Genomic DNA, 27,187 nt, shown 5'->3' with positions numbered 1-27,187 from the left:
AATAACAGCAGTAGTGGTGGTGGTAGTAGTAGTAGTAGTAGTAGTAGTAGTAGTAGTAGTAGTAGTAGTAGTAGTAGTAGTAGTGGTAGTAGTAGTAGTAGTAGTAGTAGTAGTAGTAGTAGCAGTAACAGTAGTAGTGGTAGTTGTAGTAGTAATAGTAGTAGTAGTAGTAGTAATAGTAATAGTAATAGTAGTAGTAGTAGTAGTGGTGGTGATGGTGGTGGTGGTGGTGGTGGTGGTAGTAGTAGTAGTAGTAGTAGTGGTGGTAGTAGTAGTGGTAGTAGTAGTAGTAGTGGTAGTAGTAGTGGTAGTAGTAGTAATAGTAGTGGTTGTAGTGGTAGTGGTGGTGGTAGTAATAGTAGTAATAGTAGTAGTGTTAGTAGTAGTAGTAGTAGTAGTAGTAGTAGCAGTAGTAGTAGTGATAGTAATAGCAGTAGTAGTAGTGATAGTAATAGCAGTAGTAGTAGTAGTAGTAGTAGTAGTAGTAGTATAGTAGCAGTAGTAGCAACAGCGGCAGCAGCAGCAGCAGCGGTAGTAGTGGTAGTAGTGGTAGTGGTAGTGGTAGTAGTAATAGTAATAGTAGTATAGTATAGTAGTATTAGTAGTAGCAGTAGTAGTAATATTAGTAGTAGCAGTAGTGGTAGTAGTAGTGATAGTAAGTAGTGAAGCAGCAGCAGCAGCAGCAGCGACAGTAGAGGCGGCGGTGTTTGGTGGTGGTAATGGTATTTAATAACACTGGTAATAGTAATTGCAGTGGTAAATAGTAATAGTAGCGGTATTATCGACGGCGGTAATAAATTGTAATAGTAATAGTAATAGCGATAATAGTGATAGTATTAGTAAGTTACAGCAGTAGTCGTAGTTATAGTAGTCGCGGTAATAATAGTAGTGGAATAGTTTCTTTTCTCGTAGATGGCGACAGTAACGGTAGTAGCAGCGATGGTAAACGTTTTTAAAGTTAAAATTATGCGATAATTTACATATGCTCGTGAATTGTAAGTCGCCTCTGCACTTGTTCCTTTTCGAGAAGAAGGCGAACATGGCGCTCTCCGCCGCTCCGTTATTTCGCTAGATTTTTTTCATTTTCTTTCTTGGTTTCTCCTTTCAACGATTGATCGTGATAAATGGTCCATTTTTCCCTTTCCTTTCCGTCGACTTCTTATTGGCACGAGCTACGAGAATACGGAACAACGACACCGCGATCGTTCATTTCGACGTTGTTCGTTTCTTTTTGTTTTCTTCTCGCGAGCAAAGTCTCGTTCGCCGGTCCTTCGTTCGTTCGTTCGTTCGTTCGTTCGTTTATGCGTTCAACGCAGTACGCACCGCGTGTTCTTTCGTTTAAGCGTTTTAACGGAGGATCGGTGGTCGCGATCGCGACAAAGCAGCCAGCAGTCGCGAGCCACGAATGCTTCTTACGATGGAAGAGAATCGAAACGATCTTGACGATTTAGTAAAAATTCCTACGTATTTAGTTCGATGTATCGTTTAGCATGTATATCTTCGAGTACCTCCTTTTTTTTTACTTTTTTTTTAATAGCTCTACCCCTCTATCAGCAACCGATTATTTGCATAATTTTAGCAACGGTATCTTTTTTTTTTTCCTCGTGTTCGATACATTTTTATAGGGTGATCGTGCTTCGTTTTTTACGCAACGTTGTCGGCTGGTCGTAAATCTTCGCGAAAGTAAACTAAAGAGAGAACGTTGCACCGGCGCAAGAACCGCGGCTACCAATTTGCAAACGTACGAGATATCGGATGTTCGTAGCCACGGTTCTTGTTGCATTTCTCATCCGCTTTTCCGATACGCTTCTTTCTTTCTTGCCCGCGGCTTGATCAACGATAGAACGGACCTGTAAGAAATTTCGATAGGTTCGATCGAGATGTTTGCCTACTCGTTCGGTAAATCGAACGCTACTGCGACGAGAGATATTCCGAGCGAAATCGAACCAACTGCGCGCTAACAGTGACTCGCGAAGAAGAACTTGTGCCTCGTGGTCTATATCGCATCGAACGTATCGAACGGTGCCTTTTTCCTACGCCTATACGATTATATCTCGTTTAATATTTTTGCACGTACGAAAACGCTTTACTCGTCAGACGAAATTCGTTCCCGTTGATCGATTCCGCCTGTTGGTTCGCATCGAGAACCTCCCTGACAAGTCGCTCGAGTTGGGCGCAGCTTATAGAAAAATCAAGAAGAGGAGATGTTTCGTTGGCGAAGGCGCCTTCGCATCGCCGACCAGTTCCTCCAAACGTGGGGAGACACGTGGAAACTCGCTGTATCCGAGTCGGTGAGAGGGCGTCGCGTAGGGCGCGACTGTTCGATACAGCCGTGAAGAATTTGGTAGATTCGCGCGGAGAGGGATCCGAAGCGAACGCGCTCAATCGTACAAGAGCGCTTCCCTCGTCGTATAATTCATCGTATAAAAAGTGGATCCTCCTCGGCTCGGTCCGTCGATTAAAAAGCACAGCGAAGGAAGCCTCGGAGTTCGAGACGAAAGAAAAGTTCAGAAAGTTCCCACGAATGGTAACTCCGACGACGCTTCAACTTCTTCCTAAGAATACTGCACGACAGGCGGAGATTGCGAATATTTTTTCCCTTTTTCTCTTTCTGTATTTTTCGTTTAGTTTTGATCGTTTTGCGCGTTAAACCGACGATCATCGTATTCGTGGCACATAGACTGTTCGATGGTGGCCACCGTGACGACTGCTCGTTTTAGTGTTATACGTACGTTGCTTTGTTATCCCTGTAACGATCATCCGATGTTGCTTTCGTTTCGGTCGCTTCATTTCCTTTGAAATCCTTCGCCTGTCCTGTTTCCGCACCGTTCGAGAAACACGATTCGATCCGTTCGGTCGAGTCTTCCTTCGAACCAGCTGATCATCGTATTTCAAGGTGTACCGTCTCTTCTGCTCGGTCGTACTGGTTAGCGACGTTGCTGTAACACGTAGCTTCGTTTCCTTCACCTCCGCTTCCTTCACCTTCGTTTCGTACACCTGCCTCGTCCGACTCGACGAACGGACATTAACTCTGACGTAGTTGCCAAGCTCGAAGCTGATCGATCGATCTTCATCGCTTCCGCGTTCGCGGTTAAATCGATGCGCCTCCCGACGTGGAAGATTCACGCGCAAACCCTAAGACGCCTGGGGGCGTCCACGTCACCGGACCACCGTCCAGGGTCCCACTTTGGCTAGCACCAGTCGTCTTCGTCGCTGTCAGAGTGTCTCGATCTGTAACGATCCGACGATAGTTAACTTGCGATCTTTTGTCCTCGACGCGATCTTCCATATCGCGGTGTCTTAACGCGATCGTGTCCCCAGTTTGGCTATCGAAAATTCACGTTTTATTTCCTTCTTTAATTCTACGGTCGATGGCTGCATTTTGCTTTAAATATTTTATTCCACGACTCGATTCATGGAATCGATGCATGGAATTCGTGAATTGGGCCGCTGGGAACAGCTATCGCGCGATAACGCGACTCGATGTTTCGTACAACGTCTAGCGTAACTCGAACGACTCGAAGAGAATCGAAGGAACGCTCACCTGGGTGTCCTTTGCTTAGCCTGTGGCTGAGGCTTGTACCCGTTTGGTACAGGACTGGGCAAGAGACGGCCGCCGCGGCCCATTGCCACCGCCTGCTCGAAGCTCAACGGACAGTGGCTTGGTTGCATCGGTGGCAAATGCTGTCCTGGTGGCGGATGTTGCATGCCAGCCGGGAGCGTCACGTGCATGTGCGAGCCGTGAGTCGGCGAAGCGTTCAACTTGGGGAAATTGATGTTCGCCGGTTTCAGTTGCAGAGTCGAAGGTTTGTTGGGCGTTGGAGGCAGTAGACGACCCTGTCCCCGTCTGGTTACTAACACCGGATAACTGTGCTGATGGGGATGATGCCGATGATAGTGCTGGTGGGAATGAGCAGGTTGGCGACCACCGATCGGACTCGGGCTTCTCGATCGTTGTTCCAAGCTTGTCGTCCCGTAATGCCGGCCTCGATCGATGTGGTGAATGGGACTCGGCGTCCTCGCTGGACTGGTCGAAGCGCTCCACGGACCTGACGAATATAGTCGTTAGCGTTTGCGTTCCCAGTCTCTCTACGCGACCGCTATCTTCTACCTGCCCTAGGAGATCATTCGACGAAACGGGATTGTTCGAGGACTATCGGAGGGAACATGGTCGTAGCCGAGGGAACGAACGTTGTTCGCGCGTCTAGGAGGATACCGGCATCGATACTATAGATATGGAGTCGTTTTATAGCAACGGTGGAGTTCGACTAGAGTCGGAGTCGGTCTAGCTGTTCGTTAACAGAGTGCCACATCGGACAACATGCCGCATGCTCAACTCTCTAGCTCCACCAAGGATTCTAGGGACCGCGGTGCGTGCAGTTATACTATATAGCTAAGTACAAACAACCAACGAGCGTCTAATCAACGATGTTTCTAGATGGGAGGGACAGAGTGCATGTGTCGTCAGTGTGCAAGAGTGCTCGATATCGAAAGCCTGTGTTATCCATTTCGTGCAGTGCGGTGTCTCGAACGAATCAGAAGGAATCGCGAGTAAGTAATCAACGAATACAAGAAAGACAGAATGACGTGTTAGATAGTAGTCGACGAAGAACGGTCGAGAAGAATCGATTTCTTTCGAATTTTTGCGTTTCAAATTTTCGAAACGTTCTCGACGTATCCGATCGTAAAGGAGATTTTGGAACAGCAACAACGAGAAAAAGTATGATCGTTCGTATTCGAGTGTCTGTTTTGTGCGATACTGTGTCGATTGCGTACTAATCTGTATCTGTTTGTTGTATCGGTGAACGATGTGGCTGGAAAATGTACAACCGTGAAAGCCAAACGATAATCGGTGAAAGTAACGATGATAATGACGATGATGATATAACGGTAACAACGATGACGACGATGAAGATAACGATGCTGATGATATCTCGATAATGATAATAATATTAATAATAAGGGTAATAATAACAATAGTAATAATGGTAATAATAAGAACAATGATAATAATAATGACGATGATGATGATAATGATGATGATGATAATAATAATAATAATAATGAGATTGCTTTGGAACAGGGAATGAAACGGAGTTGCGAAAGAAATTACCATCGTCGTAATAGTCGCAGTGGTCGTAATAGTCTTTGTAGGCGCATAACAGAACAAAACGAAGAAACATATTACATCGAGTGACACAGAGCTTCTGCCTCTTGCGAGTAAACCATTTATAGCGACATTCATATTTTTTCTAAATCGTAACTACGAATCTCTCGTCCGTTCCACGGTGCCAGCATCGAACAGAGACCGGAGCGAGTTCGTTCGAGACTTTTACGATCGTTTTGAAATACGATCCGTGTACGAGAAACGTTCGCAAAAGAGATTCGTAGGTTGGATTTCGTAAAAAGGACTTATCGTTGCACCGTGTTTTCTTCGACGAAATTATCATTGCTGTCTTGTACCTCGGATCCTGTGCCGATGATTGTACTGTGTCGGATGGGGATGATGCGTGTGTCTCTGAATCTCGACGACGTTGCTAACCGTGTCGCTAAACCCTGGTCCTTCGTGGTAATAATGACCATGATGATCGTATCCAGGTCGGCCTGGCGAGTGTCTCCTGAAAAAACGACGAATTAATTTCATATTCGCATCATCGAGCGTATCGTCCTCCTGTCGACGATAAGCGTCAGGACACCTGTTCGTATTTTACACGAATTCCATGCTTTCCACTAATCTCATAGTTACTTGCGTCTTGTTATTACCTTAAACTGGGTGAACGCGATGGATGTCTAACAGGTTGCACGGGTGGATGAAGTCTTTTGCCGGCGTGGGTAAGACTCTCGAGACTACCGGCACGCGAGTCGCTAACTACAACGTCCTGAAGCTCCATCTAAACGAACAGACTCGTCGATTAGAGGACCGCCCCGAGAAACGGAATAAATCAGGAGTTTAAGGAGAGTCGGGGTGCCGCCGATTCTTTGCCTTCGTTACTAACGATTCGCGACTCGAACAAAACGTCTTTTTCCGAATCGAGACGCCTTTTGCCTCCGGAACGCGAATCTCCGCGCGAGTTTCCCAAAGAGCAACGCAAAGAGCAACGAGCGTAAATCGAAAGTGTCTGCGAGCCATTCTCCGCGCGTGTACACGCGACGCGCATCGATCAAGATACCGGATGGAAATTCGCGCCGAGATTCGTCTTCTTCTCGTTTGTCTGGTTTTGTCTCGAGAAACTGTCTCGACGATTTCGAACATGAGAAGAACAGTCAGCGAGGAGGAGCAGAGAAGTCGATATACAGGCACATGTACGCGCGTGTAGAAGCATGCGAGATAAAAGTTTCGGGCATGCACATGCTTTGCTGATTTAGTTTCGTTCGGAGCGGTTTAGGTGAGAGAAGAAGAGAAACCAGTTAGTCGTGTTTGCACTACCGTTGCGACGAGCCGTCGCTCGTCTCACGGATGCTTCTTACTTACCGGCGCACGGATATACATGGAATTATAACGAACAACGAGACACACGGAGAACGAGGCAATCGTCGACGAATACACGAGTGCTTCGTTACTCTCGAGTGTAATCTCAAGGCTGAAAGCAGCTAGGGATAAGGGTGGGGTTTCTCTAAACATTCGCGTTGAACTTTCGCTAAAGAATTTCGCTTCTTGTTTGTTCCTCGTATTTACGCGTGTGCCGAGGCGAAGGCCGTTCAACATCGATTCGTAAATCGATCTTGATCTTTGCCGAGTCACATAGCCTGGCATGTGCTTTCTCAGCCGTGTTTCGGACAACCGTGCGCGAATCGAACAACGTTTTCGCTAACCTCGCGAACGCCAGTCTATCTACTACAATACGATCTAGTCGTCTAAAATCTAATCCCGATCTAAGGGTGTCCTCGAGTCCGTCTATAAGGAATTTCTTTGGTTATTCACGAACTAGACTAAGGGAGCTGCTTCTTCGTCTAATCTTCGGTAAATAAGAGATCACTCGCGGCTTACTACCACATCGTTCAAACTAATTCCACGAAACAAACGATATATCCCGCTCTAACGATAATCGATCTAAGTCTAATAAAGCGTAACGTCACACACCGAGATCTATGTACAATCGGTCGGTTCGATCTAGAAATCGCAACGACGTGAAAATATCTGTACATCCCGATCGAAGCGAAGTATCCTCGATCTACCGCGATCTAGACACGTGTCCCGAGGCGAAGTAGAACCAAGCGCACAGCAAGTGGAAATCCCTTAGCTCGCGAGCGTGATAAACCCAACGAGCTAAGTCGATTCGTTCTGTATCGCAACCGATCGAGGCGGATTTCGTGGGAATCGAGATTCATTCGAAATCGAGGAGGATTTTAATTGAATCGAGCCGAGAGACCTTGTGATAACGGATCGAGGAGCGAGGTGCGTAGGTATTCTGGTGTTGATAGTACGAGGGTGGTCGGTGAGCATGATGATGATGGTGATGGTGATGGTGGTGGTGGTGGTGGTGATGGTCATAGTATAGATCATTGTCGGTATCGTAGTATTGGTCGTGATGGTGATGGTGGTAGTAGTAGTTTTGATCCTGCTGGGAGGGCACCTCAGCCAGCAATGGCTCTAGCTCGGGGGCGCGATCCTCGTCAATAACTACGGGTACAACCCCAGACCCACCCCCTCCCTGGCTACTCTCTCCGCTGCTGCCTAGTATATCGTACTGGTGGGACATCTTCCAGTTCACCTTTTTATTTCTGAAATCAAACCGAAAGAGAACAAGAAAATCGTCGTCGCGATTACAAATACTCCTTTCCGTTTCGTTCTTCGTTTCGACAGAAATCGAATTTCTCCCTTATTATTTCCAACGTATCCGTAGTTTCTCTGTACTGGCATTTTAAGTTGTCACGAGTTCTCGTTCTTATGCAGCGTTCAATGGAGAAATACGGTCTGTCGCAAAACGAAGTCGATACCCGATTCGGATTAAAACGGAGACCAAGTACCTGATGCTACGTTGACGTCTACTGTGCTCGTCGTCTTCCTCCATGTGCTCCTTGCGTTGATCGAGCTTCGTTTCCGGCGTCGGCCGTACCACGTGTTCGAGGCTGTTCGCCCTACTTCCGGCTGCGTGATTATTTCCGGTATGATTTACCGCCGTCACGTCCAGTATGCAGTTGAATAAGGCCGATTGCTAAAGTCGAACGTGCGAAACCACACCGACTATCAGAGTTGATCGATATTTCTTTTATGTATGTGTTTTTATATTTTTACTTTGTCGTTTTATCGATCGTCGTTTACAGACGTTTCGATCTTCGAGCCAACTCGTAATATCGTACAGTATGTACAGGCACATACAGGCTTTCTTTCGTTCTCCTCGCTTTACCTTTTTTCTTTTTTTTTTTTTTTTTTTTTTATTTGTTTTATCTCTCTGTTGCGTGCTTTCGAGTTAGAAGGAAAAAAAGAACGATTAAGATAGAGCACGAGTTGTAGCAACGAAACGGCAGTAGAGAAATTTTCGCCAAAAAACAGAGGCCATGCTAGAAAGAGTATTACGTGACATGGTGCACTTGAGAGTGTCGCTAAGAAAAAGATTTTTTCCTCCAACGGCAAGAAAGTACACGTTTCTGTTTTTTTTTTTTTTTTCGTTTACTTTTTTTCTATTTGCTTTTTGAGATGCGTGTGCAGAGAATTGCAAAAAATGTCGAGCATCGAAAGAAATTGTAGTAAAAGTGGTAACTGTAATCTGTGACGGTGGATCACTCTGGCAAAGCCTGTATATGTTTCTCAAAAGCTAGATTCTTACGTACGTATATCAATTATTTTTCTTATTTACTTGTCGAGTGTTTACAAGTGAGCGTAAGGAACTATATGCAAACGAAGACATTTAATTACTCGTCACGGTTACGGTACTGTAGAAATGCAAACGTTAGTAGGCATGCAACGTAATAAGCGAATCGTTCATATTCCTCGATATTGGATGGACGCGCGCAATATTCCCTAGTCCCCTGTAATTCTTCGAGCAAATCAATTTGTAAATTGGTCGCAGAGGAAGATGCACGATTGGCGAATATTTTCTTCGACATATCGATACATACATATGCGAACAGGTCGTGGACAAACACAGTACACAAGCCAACCATAGCGAACAGAACTACTTTGGGGGTACTAGACTAACTCTATTCGTTTATCGTATACGTACACATAAACTGGACGCGGGTGTACATTTCACTCGAATTACCAACATGCCTACGTACGCCATATTTGGCTAGGTTTCATCTACCGTCGATTATCTTCGTTCAAATACTCCGAATACGATAGGACAGAATTTTTAACTGCTCAAATACTTGGTCTACAAATATTTAGATACTTTAAATACGACGAAAAGCGCATCCTCGCGGAGGCCCTTTTCCCCTCGATGATCGAGAAGCAACGCGAATATTCGCCGTACTTCGAACCATCGTACCTCGTACGATACGTTCTTACGTGGTCCGGCGAACGATCGTGGTTGCATCGCGAAAAAGAAACATTTGGTTGTTCACAGCATCGTTCGTTTCGAGAGAAACAAAAAAAAAAAAAAAAAAAACAGGCCGTCACCGAATCTTCCGTAGAAAAACTTGAAATCTAGCTAGTTAAAAAAGAGTATATGGTAGTCGTAGTCGTGTTGTATGCGTGTAACCGAGTAACGGGATGCTGAATCGTGTGTCCTTGTTGTAAAACCGTGTGAGAAGGTAAGCCATCGGAAGAGAATCAGCAAGGCAACGAGTCTAAGGAAATTGTAGATTCTCTAAGAGTAATCACTACGCTACGTCGTTAGAGAGAGTAACAGGTAGATAAGAAAGAAAATAATATACAGTTCGATACATATAACGAGAAAATCTAGCTCGACGAACGCACCTCGATTCGATCGTTCGTTCTCTCCAGAACACGGTCCCGGAGAATCTGGTTCGAATCGAGAGTGAATTCCTCGATATTTTGTCTAAGAGCTGCTGTAGGGGGCGGCGATAACGAGAGAATAGAAAGGAAAAGAAGTAAGAAGAAAAGGTACAATCAGAGCTGTAGCAAAGTTTCGTAACAAGGATATACATCGTTTCGAAAAAATTCCAAAAGAAACAACTTTTAATGCTTGATCTAAGATCGACTATGTCGGACACCAACTATCAAATACGTTTGGGCTTGGAGAACTATCGCTCTAAGAGATGAAATCGGAAATTGGTGATCACTAATTGCGACCTAATTAATGGAATGATACTCGAGGCAAAAGGCGAGCTATGTTCGAGGATCCAGTGTCTCCGGTATTTTTCTATAGGAGGTTCCACGTACTAGGTGATTTACTTACACACAGCTATATCGTGTTCTCGGGGCAAAGAGCCGATTCACGTGGGAACAACGTGCGAACGATCGCCCACGTGACATCGACACCACCACTAGAAAACTCAAAACGTCGCAATTCTATGCATCGTCGCGAGTACCTTTCGTAGTACGGTTTTTCGTTAAAAGTAAAAACCTTCTTTCGTCGAAAGCGGAAAGAAGAGGCAGAGACGAAACGTCGATCAGAAGTTGACGATGCATAGAATCGAACGAATTTAACTAGATTCAAATATTATCCTAGACTAGTTGCTTATTGTTTGAAGAGGAAACGTGCCATTAAAGAAAGGAAATTCGTTTAAAAGGAAAGACTAAAATATCTAAAAGTTCTATATAGTGTAAACTCGACAGATGCTCTAGTAATTACTTCCACTAATATATTAAGTGCCTAAGAAAGAAGAAAAGTTCGCTCGTGTGATTGTGATTCTATATAGAACGCAACTGCCGTTGATTTCATCCTTTTCATTTTTCTGCTTTTTCTTTTCGCAAAGTTCGAATTGCCGATAACGTGCGCGGCGGCGATTATACGGTGTTCGCATCAATTGCCGTTGCGTTATCCTCTATCGATCTGTGATTCAGTGACAGTTGAACAGTTAAGGAAAGAACAAAGGTCTACGATGTGAGAGGAAAGTAACTCTAACGAAAATGTACATGTGTGATAGATGTCATAGTGTGTGCACGCGTCTGTATCGTGGATCTGTGTCGATACATAGAAAGAAACGTACAAGATTAAGAAAAAGGGCAGAGATACAACCGCCGATTCGTAAACGAAGGAAAAAGAAAAACGAAAAGAAAAAAAAGAAGAATTGTACTTTTATCAAGGATCGAAATCGATCGATCGAGTATACTTTGTAATATGTACAAAGGATACGGTACACGATAGGCTACTGTGTCTCTGCAGGAGATAGCGATTGAAATATAAAAGGAACGTATCATTAATGTTATTATGTACAAGAAAGGTAGATCATTCGCTGCAAAGTTTTCGCCGTTACTTCGCTTCTGTATGCACTGTCGATTAAAACGTATCTGTTTGAAATTTTCGTTAAAACGTTTCGACGATCCACCTTGCAGCGAACGACGAAACACGTGAACGATCGTATTGGTGAAACGTAATGTAACTCTGTACAAAGAAAAAATAAAACGGAAAGACCGTATTAAGATGATAAGATAAGTAAGAGAAAAAGTAAGTACTACCGCCTGGGCTGCAGGACTTTGCCCGGCATTATCGTTATCGATAAGATCGTTATCGTTCTGGAAAACAAAGAGAAAAGACACAAAGAGATGATTGATAGCTGCGTGAACATCCTCTTGTCTGGGTATATAATAACTACATAAACATAATACAGTATCTGTGATTAATATCCAGTTTTCATAAATTACTCCTACGCTAATGTCGCAATAATAACGATAATCATAATCATAATCATAACCATAACAGTAATAATAATAAAGATAATAGTAACGATAACAATAAGAACAACAACGTAATTCTATTTATCGATAATTCGAAGGTTCAAACCTCGTTGTCGTACTCTCTTTCTATGACTTTTCAATGGAAACACGTATAAATTCAACACACAGATTCTTTTCTAATATTCTAATCGTAACTCATTCAAGACTTATATCGTCCTAATTTTCTATGTGTAATCCGTATTTGCGTCGATACGCCGTACGCTACGTAGCATCGACCGAAATAAATTTCGGATCGTCGTCGTGTCGTTACGGCCGTCGAATTTATCGATCTTCCCGATAATTAACGCGTAGCAGCGATCGACGTATCGACTCTAGATAATCTACGTTTAGTCATTTGCATGAAATTTGAATCGTGACGTTCAGGAAGGGTGACACATCGAACTGCTTCTACACATATCGACTTGGCTAATTCAACTTAACAGACAGAGATTGAACGTCTTCCTTGTTCGTAATATTCGACTAACGATAAATCATGCCGATTCGTTATCCCAGCGAGACCGTTCGAAGCTATCCGAACAACCACACTTCCGTTTATCGACATCTCGTTCGTTTTATTCGTCGCAGCACGGCTACGCTGGGATAAAGAGTTCAGCAAACAAATTTCGAATATTCTTTACTCGTTAGAATTTTCGAGAAATTCTCAGCACTACTGAGCACACATTAATATAGCGTGAGAATGTTGGGAAACGGGAAGAAAGCTTAGAATCGCGTCCGTATTTCCAAAGGCATCTTGATATTTCCGATGAAAATCGTCCTCGAGGTAGTTCCGTTCGTATTATCCGTTCGTTTCGGGGAATTTTCGAGTCTCTGCGATGCTAAGCTTTCGTGGGCAATCAAGAAGCTACTTGGAATCTTGGAAATCGTCTATTCGAAACGTGATTTTCACACCGTCCATGTGAAATCCTACCACGAAGAAGCCAACGACAAACATCCATTCGAACTCAATCCTCGACTGCATTCCTACGAGGTTCGCCTGGTCGACTCGCTTCGTTCTAACCAAGTTAACCACTTTCATTGGGAAACAGTGCAAATCGACGATCTAACGAGGATCAGCAAGGCGACGAACAAACCACGTGGAAGTGCAACACAGAGGTTCCTTGTTTGAACAGGGAAATATCGCTAGGGACTTTCATTTTCGTACGAGTTACACTCGAACCGTAACCAACGATAAACTCACCTGTCCGGTTGATTCTATCTGACCAAACCTGGTCGTCCTCCAACTTTCGAGTATCAGAAGGCAGACGTATATCTTACCAACGGTCATCTTATCTTTGCCTAATTCTAAAATCGAAAAAATTAAGACGCTTGTTTGTAGAGTGTCTCGAACAGCGATACCGTTCCAAGTTCCATAAAATTCTCACCTTCGTTCCTAGGTATCAAAAGGTCCAACATCTTTTTTGCCTGCAGAGGCCAAATGCTTCTGATCGTGTCTCTCAGTTCTTCGTTCGCTTGGTTCCTTTCGGAAGCTAAAAGCGAATACGAATCGTGAAGCAACGTTCCAACGTACGGATCGAGCCTAGATCGGTATCGTTCGGTGATACGAAAGCGATTGCGATAGTTTGCTAAAATTCGCAATACAAATTAAAGTCGATCGACGTGACGAAATTTCAATTTTGCGAATCGCTCGATCACCCAACGCGACACCGACGTTAATAAGGCTTATTGACGCTTATCAACGAAACCGATGATAACACTCACCCCTTCTCACTTTGATATTGAGATTCTCGCGAATCAAGGCGAACAGAGTGGTAGTGAAGTTCACCTTCAAGTCGACGTCCACCGGCATGTTCATCCTGATGAGCTTCTTATAGGCAAGCCTGTTTGGACATTTGTTACCAAACCCCAACGGTGGATCCATGTTCTTCAGCATGTCGTACATCTCGGTGTAATGAATCTTGCCCGTTGCGTTTGGATCGTATTCGGCCCAGATCCGAACGAACTCGTCCAAGTGATGAGCGCCCAGGATCGACGAGTCTCTCGTTAAATAATCGAAATTATCCATAATGACGGCAACGAAGAGATTCAGCATTAGGAACGAACAGAAGAAGATGAACGAGACGAAGTAGGCGTACGCGATGTTCGAGCCACAGCCACCAGGTTCTTGCTTTCCGGCCTTCACGTCGCACGGACGACCTTTCACGCAGGACAGCATGATATTCGGCCATGCCTCGCCAGTCGCACACCTGATAATAATTCACGTTTCAATCGCTTCTCGCGGATAAATCGTTTTTAACGAGAGATTCCTATCTTCGAATGTCCGACTTTTACGAAACTTTTGGCACGCGTACAATTTTCAACGATAATTGCTGGCAATAGTCGCGATAAATATCGCGAACGATGAGAACGATGGGGCGAAACGTTTCGAAAGCTTGGAATTTTTCCGAGGTTACATCGACAAACTTTCGTCAAAATCGGAAATTCGAAGACGACGGCGTCTCTTCGTCGAACCTCTATACTACAATTTGAAAGCTATAGCCATCGAAAGTTGATAGACATTTGTGCTGTAATCGACGACTCGTGAAATTCGTCTTGCTTCCGTTTCTATGTCTTTCTCGTTGGGAGATCGCCGTTAAATGGAAGTCGATAATGGAATTTCAGAATTCGTCGATCGGAACTTGCATGCAAATTACTCAACTCGAAGCATACGATACGTCGTCAACGGGAACTTTTGTAAATATTTCCACTTTATCGGTATCAAACTACAAACGTTTAACGTTAGACTCGAGTTACACGAGTGTTTCGATACGTCATATATCGAATCTATCAAATATATCACTGAGAAGACGGTTCATGCATAGAACTCTGGTTTCCTCGTAATTAGATGCAACACCAAAAGCGAATACTGGTTTTAGTAACTCAATTCTCTACTCGACTGCTCTACTACAGTGTCAGTTTGAAGTTGTACGAAATAGGCGTAGTTCAGCCTGTTCGTGTTTAGTGTGTTAGTTAATTGAACCGATAGAACGTAAAAGTAATCACCTCGATCCTTATACGCATATCTTTCTTTCTTTCTTTCTTATTCTCCGAAACATCGTCCAACGAGAATTAAGTTCCTCGAGAATTCAAGTTCCTCTGACTTTGAAATTTGCGTGTGTTTAAGTTTCAGCGCAGTGCTCTTTTCGCAAACAAACGAAACACCGACGAAAATATAAAACGACAGAAAAGAAAAATAAATACAAAGGGAACGAAACGTAAGTAGCTGGTTTCATTTTTGTATTTCTTTAATCGTAGTTTGTGACGTGTTACTTACCGAAAAAGCAACATCAGACCTTGAATGAAGCTTTGGAAATTGTTGTGCTTGGTAATAGAACTATCAGCATCCAGCGCGATGTTACCGAATACCTGAGTCCGACAGAAAGAAAAAGACCGTGGCCAAAGGGCCAGCACGGTATTAGCAACGTTTTTCCTTCCGATCGATTCGATTCGATTTAACTTTAACGCACCGCGAAATTGACACGTTCGTCGTTCGACACTCGCCGAGTGACCAAGTGATCGTACACGTTCTTTAGTTTCTACGACGATTTCACGTTACGATTAACCAGTGTACACAGCGATAGCGTCGATCTACTCTCTAACAATACGCATCCACCACATTAATTACGATCTACGGTCTTTTTAACTCTCTTCTTCGTCTTGACACCGCGATACCCTCGAGAAGAGAGAGAGAGAGAGAGAGAGAGAGAGAGTGTGTGTGTGTGTGTGTGTGTGTGTGTGTGAGATAGAGAGAATTTCGTTCACCAATTTTTTTATAAAATTCAATTTTGCAGAGATTCCCTCTCTCTCTCTCTCTCTCTCTCTCTTAAACATCGCTATAACTTGATCAACTTGAATAAACTAGGGCAAGCATCTCTATGGAACAACTGTCTAGGGGAGATCTAATTGCAGGGTTCGATTACAACAGAGATTGACACGTCGAGCAGCTTACTTTTGTTAAACCTCATGCCAACAGCCCAGTACTCTACCATAATGGTCAGTCGCTACCGATCGTTCGTGTTTTTTTGGCTGTTTTCGCTCGTCTTACGGACTCTGTACGTTTTACACGCTGCTCTTTCGCAGAAACGCGGGATTCTTTCACGAGGCAAACCAGATAAACGCGTGACCGATCGGTAGCTTTCTCGTGGACAAAAGTTCACTTTAACCCAACTTGGAACTTGCTCCGTTTAGCTGCTCGACTCACCGAAAAAGCAACATAAGACCAGCGAAGAAGGACTGAAAGTTGTTGTGATCATCGATCGCTGTTCCTGGATCGTTCGATATATTTCCAAAGACCTGACAACGGAATTTCATGGTCACTAATGGTCCCACTCACGACCGAGTATCGTTTAACATTCTGTTCCTGTAAATAGCATGACTCGCCCTGTTCCCGACCGAGCCGTCTCCGATGTCGACTTTTCGAATTGTCGCGCATTGGAAACTCTCGGTACGACTCGACGGTCGTGTCCGTGATATCAAAGACGAAATTAGAAAACTGCTGACGAGCGTGTAACGAACGTCGAAGTAATTTCTCCGACGGGAACGTACGTACCTGCATACCGATGATCGCGTAGATGAAAAACAACATCGCTATGAGAAGACAAACGTAAGGCAGAGCCTGCAATAAGTTTAGAATTAAATCGATTCGATCGAATAAGAACATTCGACGTCCACTTACTTTGAAGGATTGTACAAAGGTCCAGAGTAAAATTCGTATCGTGTAGCCCTGTCTGAGTAGTTTGATCAGCCTGGCGGCGCGAAACAGTCTCAGGAAGCCGACGTTGATGAAGTTCTCCTGCGGAGGACACAGGAAATTGCACTTAATCCCCAAAGATGCCGGCTCCTTATCGCGATAAGAGGAAGGCTTCGCGCGTGCAACGTGCACAGTGTCGTTGGCCTGCTTCAAACCCGTTCAAACGCGTTTAAACGCAGTTAGACGCCGCCTTCGACACCGTTTCGATGCGCGAACGAAGCTACGAAGGAATCTGCGGGATCTTACGGCGCTTTCGCTCCGACGTGCCTTCCGGGCATCGAAATATTTATTTATCGGAACGTGATTTTAACGCGAGACGTGTTTTCGTTAAAGCGTTAGAATCACGCGGATTGGTGTACGAGAGTGTTCGGTAGGTCGTTCGTTAAACCCATTTGCCGCAGTCAAGCCTCTGTTATCGAGCGACGACTGCACGGTGTGAAGCAAGGTGAAAGATTCGATTCGCGCGTTAATACCGCATCCATATGCCATTCGAGGTTGGTTTGTTCTCGTGTGCTGCTGCCCTGTGTACTCGCGTTGAGTATATGTCGTGTGCAGTAGTAAGAAGGATCTCGAGAATGTTTATGCGTTCTATCGTTCGTTGTATCGTATAATTTATACGTGCAACGAACGAGCAACCGTGATCGTTCGTTCTTCGGGATAACAAAGAATCGTTCGTACGTGTAATTACGTATTCCGTCTTCGATGCATCGATCGAACGAAGTTTCTTAAACGTATAACCGGCGACAACTTACGTCTGTGGGTGTAAATGTGACGAAAGTTATACCTTTTTTTCGCCTAGTTGGCCGCCACTGGGCATACTCGAAAACCGCTCCTAGTACAAAAATACACGATATTGCAAGATTATTGGATCGACCGGACGGTATGCACACTGATCTCTTAATATGCGAATATAGAACAAACTAGCGGAGATTTACATGTATATATGTATGTATGTATGTATGTATGTACGTATGTATGTATGTATGTATGTATGTATGTAAGCATGTACGTATGTATGTATGTATGCATGTTTGTATGTATGTATATGTATATATGTATAAATATATATATACATATAGATATAAACGAAGCTTAGTCTGGCGGCCACTGAGACTGACGCTTGTAACAACTGTCGTTTACGCGAAGCTTGGTGGACAAAGGTATGTATGGCTTTGGCTTACCTCGATATCTAAAAGTAAGTTTCAGCCAAAATATCACGTTAATCGTTGTCGATTCAGCAAACCTACTGGGAGTGCAAGCATTTAAGGGAGATCTCGACTCGACAGCCTCGATGTGGCATCGACGCTCAACTATGTGTCTGACGCTTTTACTGGATTATAATTACGGCATGTGGAAGTATAGCACGATGTTACTTCGGGTCTTGGTAAATACACTTCTACTACAGAGGAGTAAAGAAATACTTGATGGATAGTGCTGTATTTACGTTGATCGTTCGAAAGAACGTCGTCTTTACTATACGCAGTGAACAAGAACGAATCTTTCGAAGGAAAACGCTGGCGAAGCTTTCTCGAAAAACAACATCTTCTCCCTTCTCTTCTTTCCTTTTCTTTTCTTTCGACCGTCGACCGTCGTTGCAAATGATTTATCTTCGAAAGCGTTTCCTCCCTTCGAAAGGCCACTCTGACATCGTAACGTACATGTATACTGCGTATACGTGTGTAATCCTGGTAATCGTATAACGTACAGGTGTGATAACGTACAGGTGTGACAATGTACAGTGTGGATGTGTAGCGTATGAATGCAGCATAAAGCTACGCAGATACATGAGATTGTAGGGGCTCGAATAAAATCGTTGATTTTACCTGCTAACGTGTTATTATATTTGTACACTTTGCTGAAACTAAAGAAGCAGCAAAAGGGTTAAAGGAAAGACAACACTCGATAATGTACAGTCAAGCAAACATTGGGGATCGAGAACACAGTTAAGAGGACGGGAACGAAAGGTTCCGTATAATCGGGTTTCTCGTTAGGTAAATCAAACGCCTGGACATTCTACTTCTCCTTTCGTAAAACTACTTCACTCTGAACATTTACTCGACTCAGCGACTTTAAACGGCCATTCTTGCCGAAGCTCTACGTACCCCGAACTCGATCACGAGGGCGTCCACGATGCTGCCGATCACCGTGACGAAGTCGAACATGTTCCAGGCATCCTTGAAGAAATTCTGTTCGCGGGGGATCAAAGAAGAAATCGATTAGAAACCATCGCGCTATCGATCTTGCCTATCCTTTCGCGTCCAAGCTTCTTCCAACCTATTTACCCATTCTCGCTCGCCAAACGATCTTCGTTCGTCCGCGTCTTCGTCTTTTCGTTCTCTTCTCCGTGAGAACCGGTAATCGGATTTCCAACGAGTAGAACGTTGGAAGAAACTCGGAGACGGTTTGCAAGTGTGTAAATGGTTCGCGAAACTAGCGCTAAAAAAACTACCAAAACTCGGTTGGAAAAAGAAAAAGAAGGAAGCTCGGACCCGCGACAACGGGACCGACCTTTCCATTCGTTCGTCCTTCGTGTCTCCTAGTGTATTCTAGTGTGCTTCTGTGTGTAGCTGTGTGTGTACTCGTGTATGCGCACGTGTGCATCGCTACGCACATTTTCACGGGTGTGAATGTCGGTTTCAGAGGTAAATACACAACAGAGCCGTGCTTTGGAACGATACGTCGGTCAAAGAAATAGGGAAAAAAAAGTGGTCTGTCGTATGCGCGTAGTCGACGAAAGCGGTCGATGTAACCCGATACCGTAGTAACGTCGTGTACGTAAAACAAAAAAAGGTATCGTTCGTCGGTAGATAGATGCGATAGAGAGTCGTACGGTTGGCTACAACGCGTCGTCGGCTAAGAGATAAAACATCGAAAAGAAATAATCTAACGATATCTCTCCAATTTCTTCTCGCTCGTAGTTACAGTGTTGTGTGACAAGATGAAGAGACTTGGCTGAGAGGGTCTTTAGGCGATTACGAGATAGCCGAGTCGCACGGTTCGGTGATCGATGATCGGCTGAACTATAAGTGACGGGATCTCTTCTAAAGATGTATCTACTACGGGAGCATGCCGTAATAGGTATAATAGCAAGCAAACTAGAGAGAGATAGAGACGCGGTTCTATCGCGAGAAGCTCTACATTTTCCACCTTTTCCCGGGTGCCAGGAAAGAGGTCACTTTCGTCTAATGGTAGAAAAATATACGCAAGCCAGTAGTAGAGATTAATCAGCGTAACAATCTCAACTCTATCGCAGCTTCTCGGTACTATCGCCAGTTACAGTTTACCTCTAGCTTTTACTTCTAAATACAGGGCGATTCAAAGGTATACCGACGAACTTTGTTTCGTTTCACGACCGTTTGCGAACAGTACGCGTAAAAACAGCAGGAAGGTGGGAGAAATTACAAAGCGACTAAACTTTACGGCAAGCGTACGGCAAGTCGAGTATGGTCGATAAAAACCAACGAAAAACATTCTACTGGTCATTCGCTGACGAGGTAAATACTTTAGTTTTATCTCGGTCGGTCGCTTCTTCGCCGCGGCAGTATCGACCGCTACGCACACGGATAAGGTTTTTTTCTACGAGCATTTCGCAGTATTTCACCACAGTGGGAGACCAATTATTAATACTCGTTCCCCCCATTTTTACGAGTACCGCTCGAAGTTAATCGGTACACGTTTCGATCGCACTTGCATCGTAACTCTGAAACAGATCAAACAACAGGGGGGATCTTACGTTCACAAAACTGTCTACTTGTCACCGCGTCGATCGAATTACGCGGACAGACCGACTCGAGAAAGCCACACACGGTCCTCTCGCTTGAATTTCAACGTTTCGATCGCTCCTCGATACGATACACGCTCGATATATTCCTCTTTTCTGGCGCTAGTCGTACATTTCGTTTTACGTACGTTTCTCGATCGACGACGATCGTTCGATCTCCAAATCGCGGCCACGCGAACGCTTAATCCTCTCGCCAGTTACCGCGTTTGAATTTCCCTCGCGCGATGTCGATAACGCGCAAGCTGGTACCAAGTTCGGTACAGCGAACAGATTCGAAGAAGAGATTTACGTAAAAAAAAAAAAAAAAAAAAAAGTAAAAAAATGTGGTAACACTGTATAGGCTATAGAAATATATAGTTGCGTGTGATTGAAATTGGTGGAGTTAGTGATTAAGAGGATTTTTCTATACCTTGTATCCGAAGGCGACGAGTTTGAGGATGCACTCAATGAGGAAAAGGAATGTGACGGCGAAGTTCACGATGGTCAAGGCGTCCACAAGTTTTGGCGGCGCCTCGTGATACTATAAAATACACCCAACACACAGACGTAACACAAGCCTAGATTTTGTATCGTTGCCCGTCTTTTTTTTTTTTTTTTTTTTCTTTATTTCCCCACTACGATTCTTTTCTACGTCGCGAGTCTTCCGTTCGTTAAACTCGATTTCACGCAACTTCTCGTCAACTTTCCAGACGGGCTACACACAGTCACGCCGTGTTTGCCAATAATTCGCGTACATTTTCTACTCGTATCGGTTCGATTTTCCTTACTCTCGTCGTTTACCTCGTATCAAACCCCCAGCCGTTTTACTCTTCCGTTTTCCTTCGTCGTTCGACGACTCGAGCAAATTCTCTTTCTCCGCGCGAGATGCTTCCCATCCGTTTCTCGCTCGTAAGCAGTCGTACGAAAAGAAAAAGAACAAGAAAGAGAAAGAACAGAGAGAGAGAGAGAAATTGAAACCTCGAACGAAAGAAAGTTTGCTCGATTCGTTCGTCGAGGTTCGAAGTTGGCTCGCAACGGGGTTACTTCGATATCATCATCGACTCTTTTCTACATTTCTGCCACTTTTTACCGCGCTCTCGTATCACAGATACATCGGCGCGACAGCTTCTAGCGATAAAGAGGAGAGAAACGCGAGGAAATTTCGATACTCGCGACTGTGGCTCGCGCGGCAAGCAATTTTCGCAAGATCGAAGTAATCCCTTTGCGATAAACGGGAACCGGCGGCTCCCTCTTTCGATCGAACAACCGTTCGATCGACCTATCCTCTTATTTTCGCCTCCCCAAAGTATTCGAGCAAGTCTAACCAATCTTCGACAGAGCGATCTTTCCAAGTAACCGATCGTTCCCGCGCGCTTCATCGGCGCACCCGAAACGACCCATTTGGTGTACGTGTGTGTAACTGTGTGTGCGATGGGTGTGCGTAGAACCCGTAGCTGGTCGTTCCCGGTGGTGGTAAAACGGCATGCGTGTGGCGGAAATCGGTGACAGTCGTCGAGCCTTCCGTTCTTCTCGTTATACTTTGAAATCGACCGTTCCATGTCGAAGCACCGAACGTTACGTCGCGTTCCATCGCCAACGGAGTATCACGAACGAGTACGAGTTTGTACTTCGTTTTACCGTTTCGTGACTCCACCGACGCGTATCGAAACTCGGAACGTACCGACGTTCGTTCGGTACTGTCGTTCACGATCGTATCTCGACGAAGCGGCGATCGTGACAGTGATATCCGTCGTTGGCCCATAACACGCAATCTTTGCAAACAACAGAGACACCGTTCGACGTCGAACATCGATTTTAGACGCGATCGTCCGCGTACTACCTTCGTCGATTTTATCGTCTCGCTTTTATCTCGGTGGACGATAACTAGCGAAGAACGACGATCGAGAGAAATCGATGCTTCGAGTCCAAGCAACGGTGCACGCATGCGAGAATAAAAAAATACATCAACGTGCGGTGATTACGTGCGGATGCAACCAGGCAATGAGCATACGGGGAGCTTTAGAGTTACGTTCATCGTGCGTGCTAGCCGGATTTACTTCCTCGAGGCGGTCCCCTCCGTTCGACGTAGTATCTCGTGGGAAAAGTTTGGTCGAAAAATTAAAACAACGAGCCGAAAAAAGAATAGAGAGAGAGAGAGAAAGAGAGAGTGTGTATGTGTGTGAGAGAGAGAGAGAGAGTGAGAGATATGAACGAAAGAACAAATTGACGTGATCGTTATGATTTTTGTATCTTCGTGTCTGAATACCGGCCAATGTGAAACGCTAGTGTGTCGTGTAGTGTGGTGTTGCGTGTATGTGGGTTGCGTGTATGTTTTATAAACTACCTTTCATAGCGGTATTTCGAGGACGCGTTTAACAGCGAGGTACGACGCGACGTAGATGCGGTTCAGTTTCGAAACTAACGTTCCACGTCTTGTTTTCGAAACAACTCGCGGTTAAACGCGTTTTCCGTTCTCGTTACGCGTACAATTGCATCTACAGACACTACGGATTTTGGAAAATTCTATTTCGATGTTTCGTGTTCGATGATTCTGAGAGCGTCGAATCGACGAAGACCGCGGATCGAAAAATTTCGAAGACAAACGTTCCACGAACTTTTCTTCCATATTTCTCGATTCTACGATCCTCGTGCAGCAAGAGAATGCGTGTACACGAACGCGCAACGCGTTCGATCGGTGTTCAGAGCCGGAGCATCCGCTGCGATCTACCGATTCTCGATATCGACGAAGCAGGCAAAAGTACGTAAGTTTCCACGTAAACGGACAACCGTTTCGAATCGAACAAAAGATCGATAAAAGACGCGCGTGTGCTACGGACGTTTAGCGTCTGTTCGGCTCTGGACACGAAAGGTTCTCCAACAATAAGTAGCGATCTACTACACTCGTACATACACGTATCCTTGCGATACACGGATATTTTCGAGTACTCGAGTAGACAAGATACTACCTATTCTTCCAAGAAAAAAAAAAAAGAGCTCTAATTGCACTCTAACAAGCGAAACTTACCAGTCTACTTCGAAAACTGATTCTGCGATCGTCTTCTCAAATTTGGTAACTCTAAAGTCGTTGCTAAATGGATTTCTTTTTTTTTTTTTTTTTTTTAATCGTGCAAACGTCATCGGCGCGGAACGACGAATACGACGAAGACAAAGTCGCAGGCATCATTTTTCGAGGAAAATGCCGCTCGAAGCGTGATCGCACGCTCGAGCTGGCTACTCTAAGCGAGTACGTTCTTTCGATAATCTGTTCGATGAGGGGAGGTGGGATTTGTTGGTATAGTGGAGCTTACCCTGACGCCGAATGCGGCGATCTTCAGTATGCACTCGACGGTGAACATCCCCGTGAAGCACATGTTCATGTACTTCAGCGCGTTCTTGTACGCGTCGCTTTGCCGATGGAACTGCAATGCATACACTGACAAACACACGGCCGAGAGAGACAGACAAACGGACGTACAAGCCTATGAATTGCCGCGTATTCCGACCACGAGCCACACGGTGGGAATCGACGCTTCTATAACCACCGCGATTCCCCCCTTTCGCCGTTTCTCGTCTTTCTCCGTGTCTCCCGGAAACCAGCAGCAACGGCAAAACACCGAGAATCGGAGAAAGGGCAAGGGCTCTTCTCGATAATCAAGCGATCCGTCCATCGACACGCTTGCCGAACACCATCTACGGACGACGTACGTGCACGTATTTTGCCGTAAAGTCGAGGAAGAATCGTTGAACGTGCTGGAAATCGACTCGTTCCAAGTTTAGCGCGTTGATAAATTTAGCATCCTCTGGCTTAGGATATCGCGACGACGATCGAAGCGTCGCGTATCGTTGGACGGTTCCCCCGGTGTGACACGGTATTACAAATATATAAAAGACGTGTGTATATATGTATATATATATATATATACATATATATATAGATATGTATACGTATATATATGGATATATAGATATAGATATATATGTATAGCGAGGGACTTTCCAGTCGACAGAAAAAGGGAGACACATAGGCGTATAATATTAGCGTTAACCTAGATACGTGTATCTGTACGACCGTACAGGGTGTGTACGGTAACGGTGACATTAAAGGGATTGTTTCCTCTTTTATAACGGTAAAGTGAGGGGGGCGGGGTGGCTTTAGGCGGGCGGTACCGTATCAAGCGTGGAGCTAACTTGCGCACATGACCATGCCGGTACAAACTGGATGTCGCGACACGGCGATCTTCCCGTCTTCTAGAATGAAATTACGTGGAAAAATTGGATCTTCGTACCGATTGCGCGATATCCTGGCGATCAATCGCACATCGAGAGCTCCGACGATGATCGATCGCGTTTGACGAGACGCAACGACCGAGGGGACGAAACCGCGGCTCTACGACGCTGATCGTAAACTTTGGAACGATCGCGTTATTTCATAGAATTCGCGGCTTTGAAACGATGCGAATTGTCTTGGTTATCGATGTCCGAATTAATAGCAAATACAGGCAAACGATTCCGCGTTTTCGACAAAGTAGGAACTTACGAAAAGACTACGAAAAAAACGGTATCTCTCGGTCGTTCGCGTTAGGATTTGTTTCTAGAGTGGAGCGATACGAGAGTTTGGTGTGCTGGAAGAGAGAGTCAGAGAGTCGTGAGAAACTAGAGGAAGAACGAATCGTAAGTCGGCGAAAAGAAAAACGACGAAAGGAAACGAAACGACGAACCGAAAGGAATTAAGATATGGAGAGCGAGCTAAGGCACGATCGAAAGAAAAAAATAACGGTGGTTCGTGGAAGGAAAGGGGACGGACGGTGTACGAAAAGGATCGGTTCGCTCGAGGTACTAAAATAATCTTTCTTTCCTCTTTTTCGTCTGTTCGATTTCGAGGAGGGGATTGGAAGGATCGAATCGTGCGGGCGCCCCGTGCAAGAAACGTGTCTTTTTCTTTGGTATTGGAACAAACACACACACACACATTCGGTAGACCTCGTGTTGGTTGGTTCGCTCGACACACAGTCCAGTCGAGTTGGATTCGCTTGCGAGCAGCCAGCATGCGACACGCAGTTTTGTAAGTACGTGTGTAACGAACAACGGATGTGACATCTTGTGTGCGATACGTGCTGCGGAACGTGTCGGGAACAAATACGTGCCTTCGGGCAAAGAGATCCAGCCTCGTTGTTTCTTCCCTCGACTTTCGTCGACGATCGTCCAACTCGAAAGAGTCGACGACGCACCGACGAGAATGTCACGGAAGAACGACGATCTCGTTTCTCTTGGCCGCGATATTTAAATATCGTGTGTCGCTTGTGTGTGCTTCGCATTCACAAAACCATGTGCAGTACGGTGTAGAAAATGATCGGTCGATGTTGTTTCGCATCGTCAGGCAGCATTTTCAAAAACGAAAAGGAGTCGAAAGGAAACGAGCGATGCTGTGTACCCGATCGAACTTTTGGCGTGGATTCGACCTCGGTAACTGAGGAAGTATACGCAGATGTATGTCTGTATCGCGTGGATCGACTCGACTAGCCGAGTCGCTAAGCATCATCGTACACGTGTCGCGTGCGTCCTCTAAAACTTCTACGATCGCGTTGTTCGAGCGCTGCAACACCGAAGAGCGTGAGTTTGCTCGCGTCTGCGACGTAATCGCGATCGACCGTGGCGAGAAGAAGCGTATCTCTCTGCGTTCGCAACGATCGGCCTTCTAACGAGTGTAACGCTGGAACGCGAGAGACAGCTCGTGCGAAGACCGCGAAGACAGTGGTGCGCGCGCCAGGCGAACAGACCCGGCGTTCGAGGAAACGAACGAATCGAGAAAACGATAGCGAAAAGAGCAGAGGAGAGAGAGAGAGAGAGAGAGAGAGAGAGAGAGAGAGTAAAGAAAGGCGCGTGGATTGGCGTGCAGGGCTGTCGTATGCCGCAGCGTTTTCTCTCGTTATTTCGACCGTGTACTTTCTATTCTCGTTGATCTTCGATCGAATCAAGCCAGTTACTTGTGCAACGCTTCGAACCCCGCCACCAGTTCAAACATGGGCTTGTCAAGGCGTACGAGTCGAACGCACGTCGTGTGTGTATGTGTGGGTGTGTGTGTGTGGTCGTGGGAACACATCGATATTCGATATCGGTTTTTCCACGCATCTTCGAGTACGTCTACTATCAAGACGAGGACACAGCAGCGGGCATGCAATAAAAAGAGGAGCAAGGAGTAGAAGAAGAACGGCACAGAGAAAACAAAACGGTCGCGGAACGCAGAACTTTACCGAACGTAATGAAAATCGAACGAAATGAAAAGAAGCGAAACGGAAAAAACCGATATACAAAGGGAAAATAAAATATCGGAGGAAAGCGAAAAGAAACGTAGGATAAACGCGCGAGACAGAGGTAGGTGGTAGGATAGGATAGAGCAGAGCGCGAGTGCCGTGAAACGTTTCCTTTACCTTTCAACGCGTTCGAATTCGCTTGTACGAGATAGAGAGAGAGAGAGAGAGAGAGAGAGAGAGAGAGAGAGAGAGAAAGAGAGAGAGAGACCGATTACAAGAGATCGATATATTCGAAAAGTAGCTACTTCCATGGAAGATCCAATCGGCTTTAGTCGTTCGAACCGATTGCAAATTCAATGGACGAGCGAGACAGAGCAGCGTGCCGGAAGATGCGAAGGCACTCGCGCATGCCTGGCATGGAAATAAAAGTGTCCCGATACTGGAACGAACGGGAAAGAGCATAAAGTAAAAAGCATCGAGACACGTGGTGAATCGCGATTGTTCAACTAAAGTCTGCTCCGAATGGATTCAAAATGACGAAAGAAGGAGAAAGAAGAGAAGGAGGAGCGTTTGGTTTTCCAGAGGGAAACGCAAGAGTATTCAACACAGCTGTGTACACGTATCAGTGGGTACAGGGATGACAATTA

At 45.1% G+C, this 27,187-nt stretch overlaps 1 protein-coding gene across 27 annotated transcripts in view; it reads right to left on the bottom strand.

The window, feature by feature from the left end:
- Positions 1-1,102: 1,102 nt before the first annotated feature.
- The window catches only part of LOC117206013 (voltage-dependent calcium channel type A subunit alpha-1), a 58,559-nt gene continuing 32,474 nt past the window's right edge, over positions 1,103-27,187 (bottom strand). For 6 of the 27 annotated variants that reach the window (XM_033444954.1, XM_033444955.1, XM_033444936.1 and 3 more), the window contains 16 exons: positions 20,720-20,830; positions 18,632-18,715; positions 16,455-16,571; positions 16,329-16,394; positions 15,054-15,145; positions 13,502-13,986; positions 13,165-13,269; positions 12,981-13,084; positions 11,525-11,581; positions 7,969-8,156; positions 7,371-7,722; positions 5,764-5,891; positions 5,464-5,618; positions 5,114-5,146; positions 3,545-4,049; positions 3,091-3,231 (listed from right to left, as the gene is read on the bottom strand). In XM_033444954.1, coding sequence (XP_033300845.1) covers positions 3,192-3,231; positions 3,545-4,049; positions 5,114-5,146; positions 5,464-5,618; positions 5,764-5,891; positions 7,371-7,722; positions 7,969-8,156; positions 11,525-11,581; positions 12,981-13,084; positions 13,165-13,269; positions 13,502-13,986; positions 15,054-15,145; positions 16,329-16,394; positions 16,455-16,571; positions 18,632-18,715; positions 20,720-20,830 — 2,622 coding nt within the window. In that variant the 3' untranslated portion in view covers positions 3,091-3,191. Of the gene's footprint in view, positions 3,232-3,540; positions 4,050-5,113; positions 5,147-5,424; positions 5,619-5,763; positions 5,892-7,370; positions 7,723-7,968; positions 8,157-11,524; positions 11,582-12,980; positions 13,085-13,164; positions 13,270-13,501; positions 13,987-15,053; positions 15,146-15,980; positions 16,073-16,328; positions 16,395-16,454; positions 16,572-17,313; positions 17,362-18,631; positions 18,716-20,719; positions 20,831-23,597; positions 23,709-27,187 lie in introns of those variants that run through there. The other 21 variants (XM_033444947.1, XM_033444946.1, XM_033444934.1 and 18 more) reach the window with 21 other exon arrangements.

Source organism: Bombus bifarius, unplaced genomic scaffold, assembly GCF_011952205.1.
Source record: "Bombus bifarius isolate JDL3187 unplaced genomic scaffold, Bbif_JDL3187 scf7180000007996, whole genome shotgun sequence".
Lineage (NCBI taxonomy): Eukaryota > Metazoa > Arthropoda > Insecta > Hymenoptera > Apidae > Bombus > Bombus bifarius.
The sequence above is the reverse complement of the archived record's forward strand: the minus strand, read 5'-3'. Positions and strand labels throughout refer to the sequence as shown.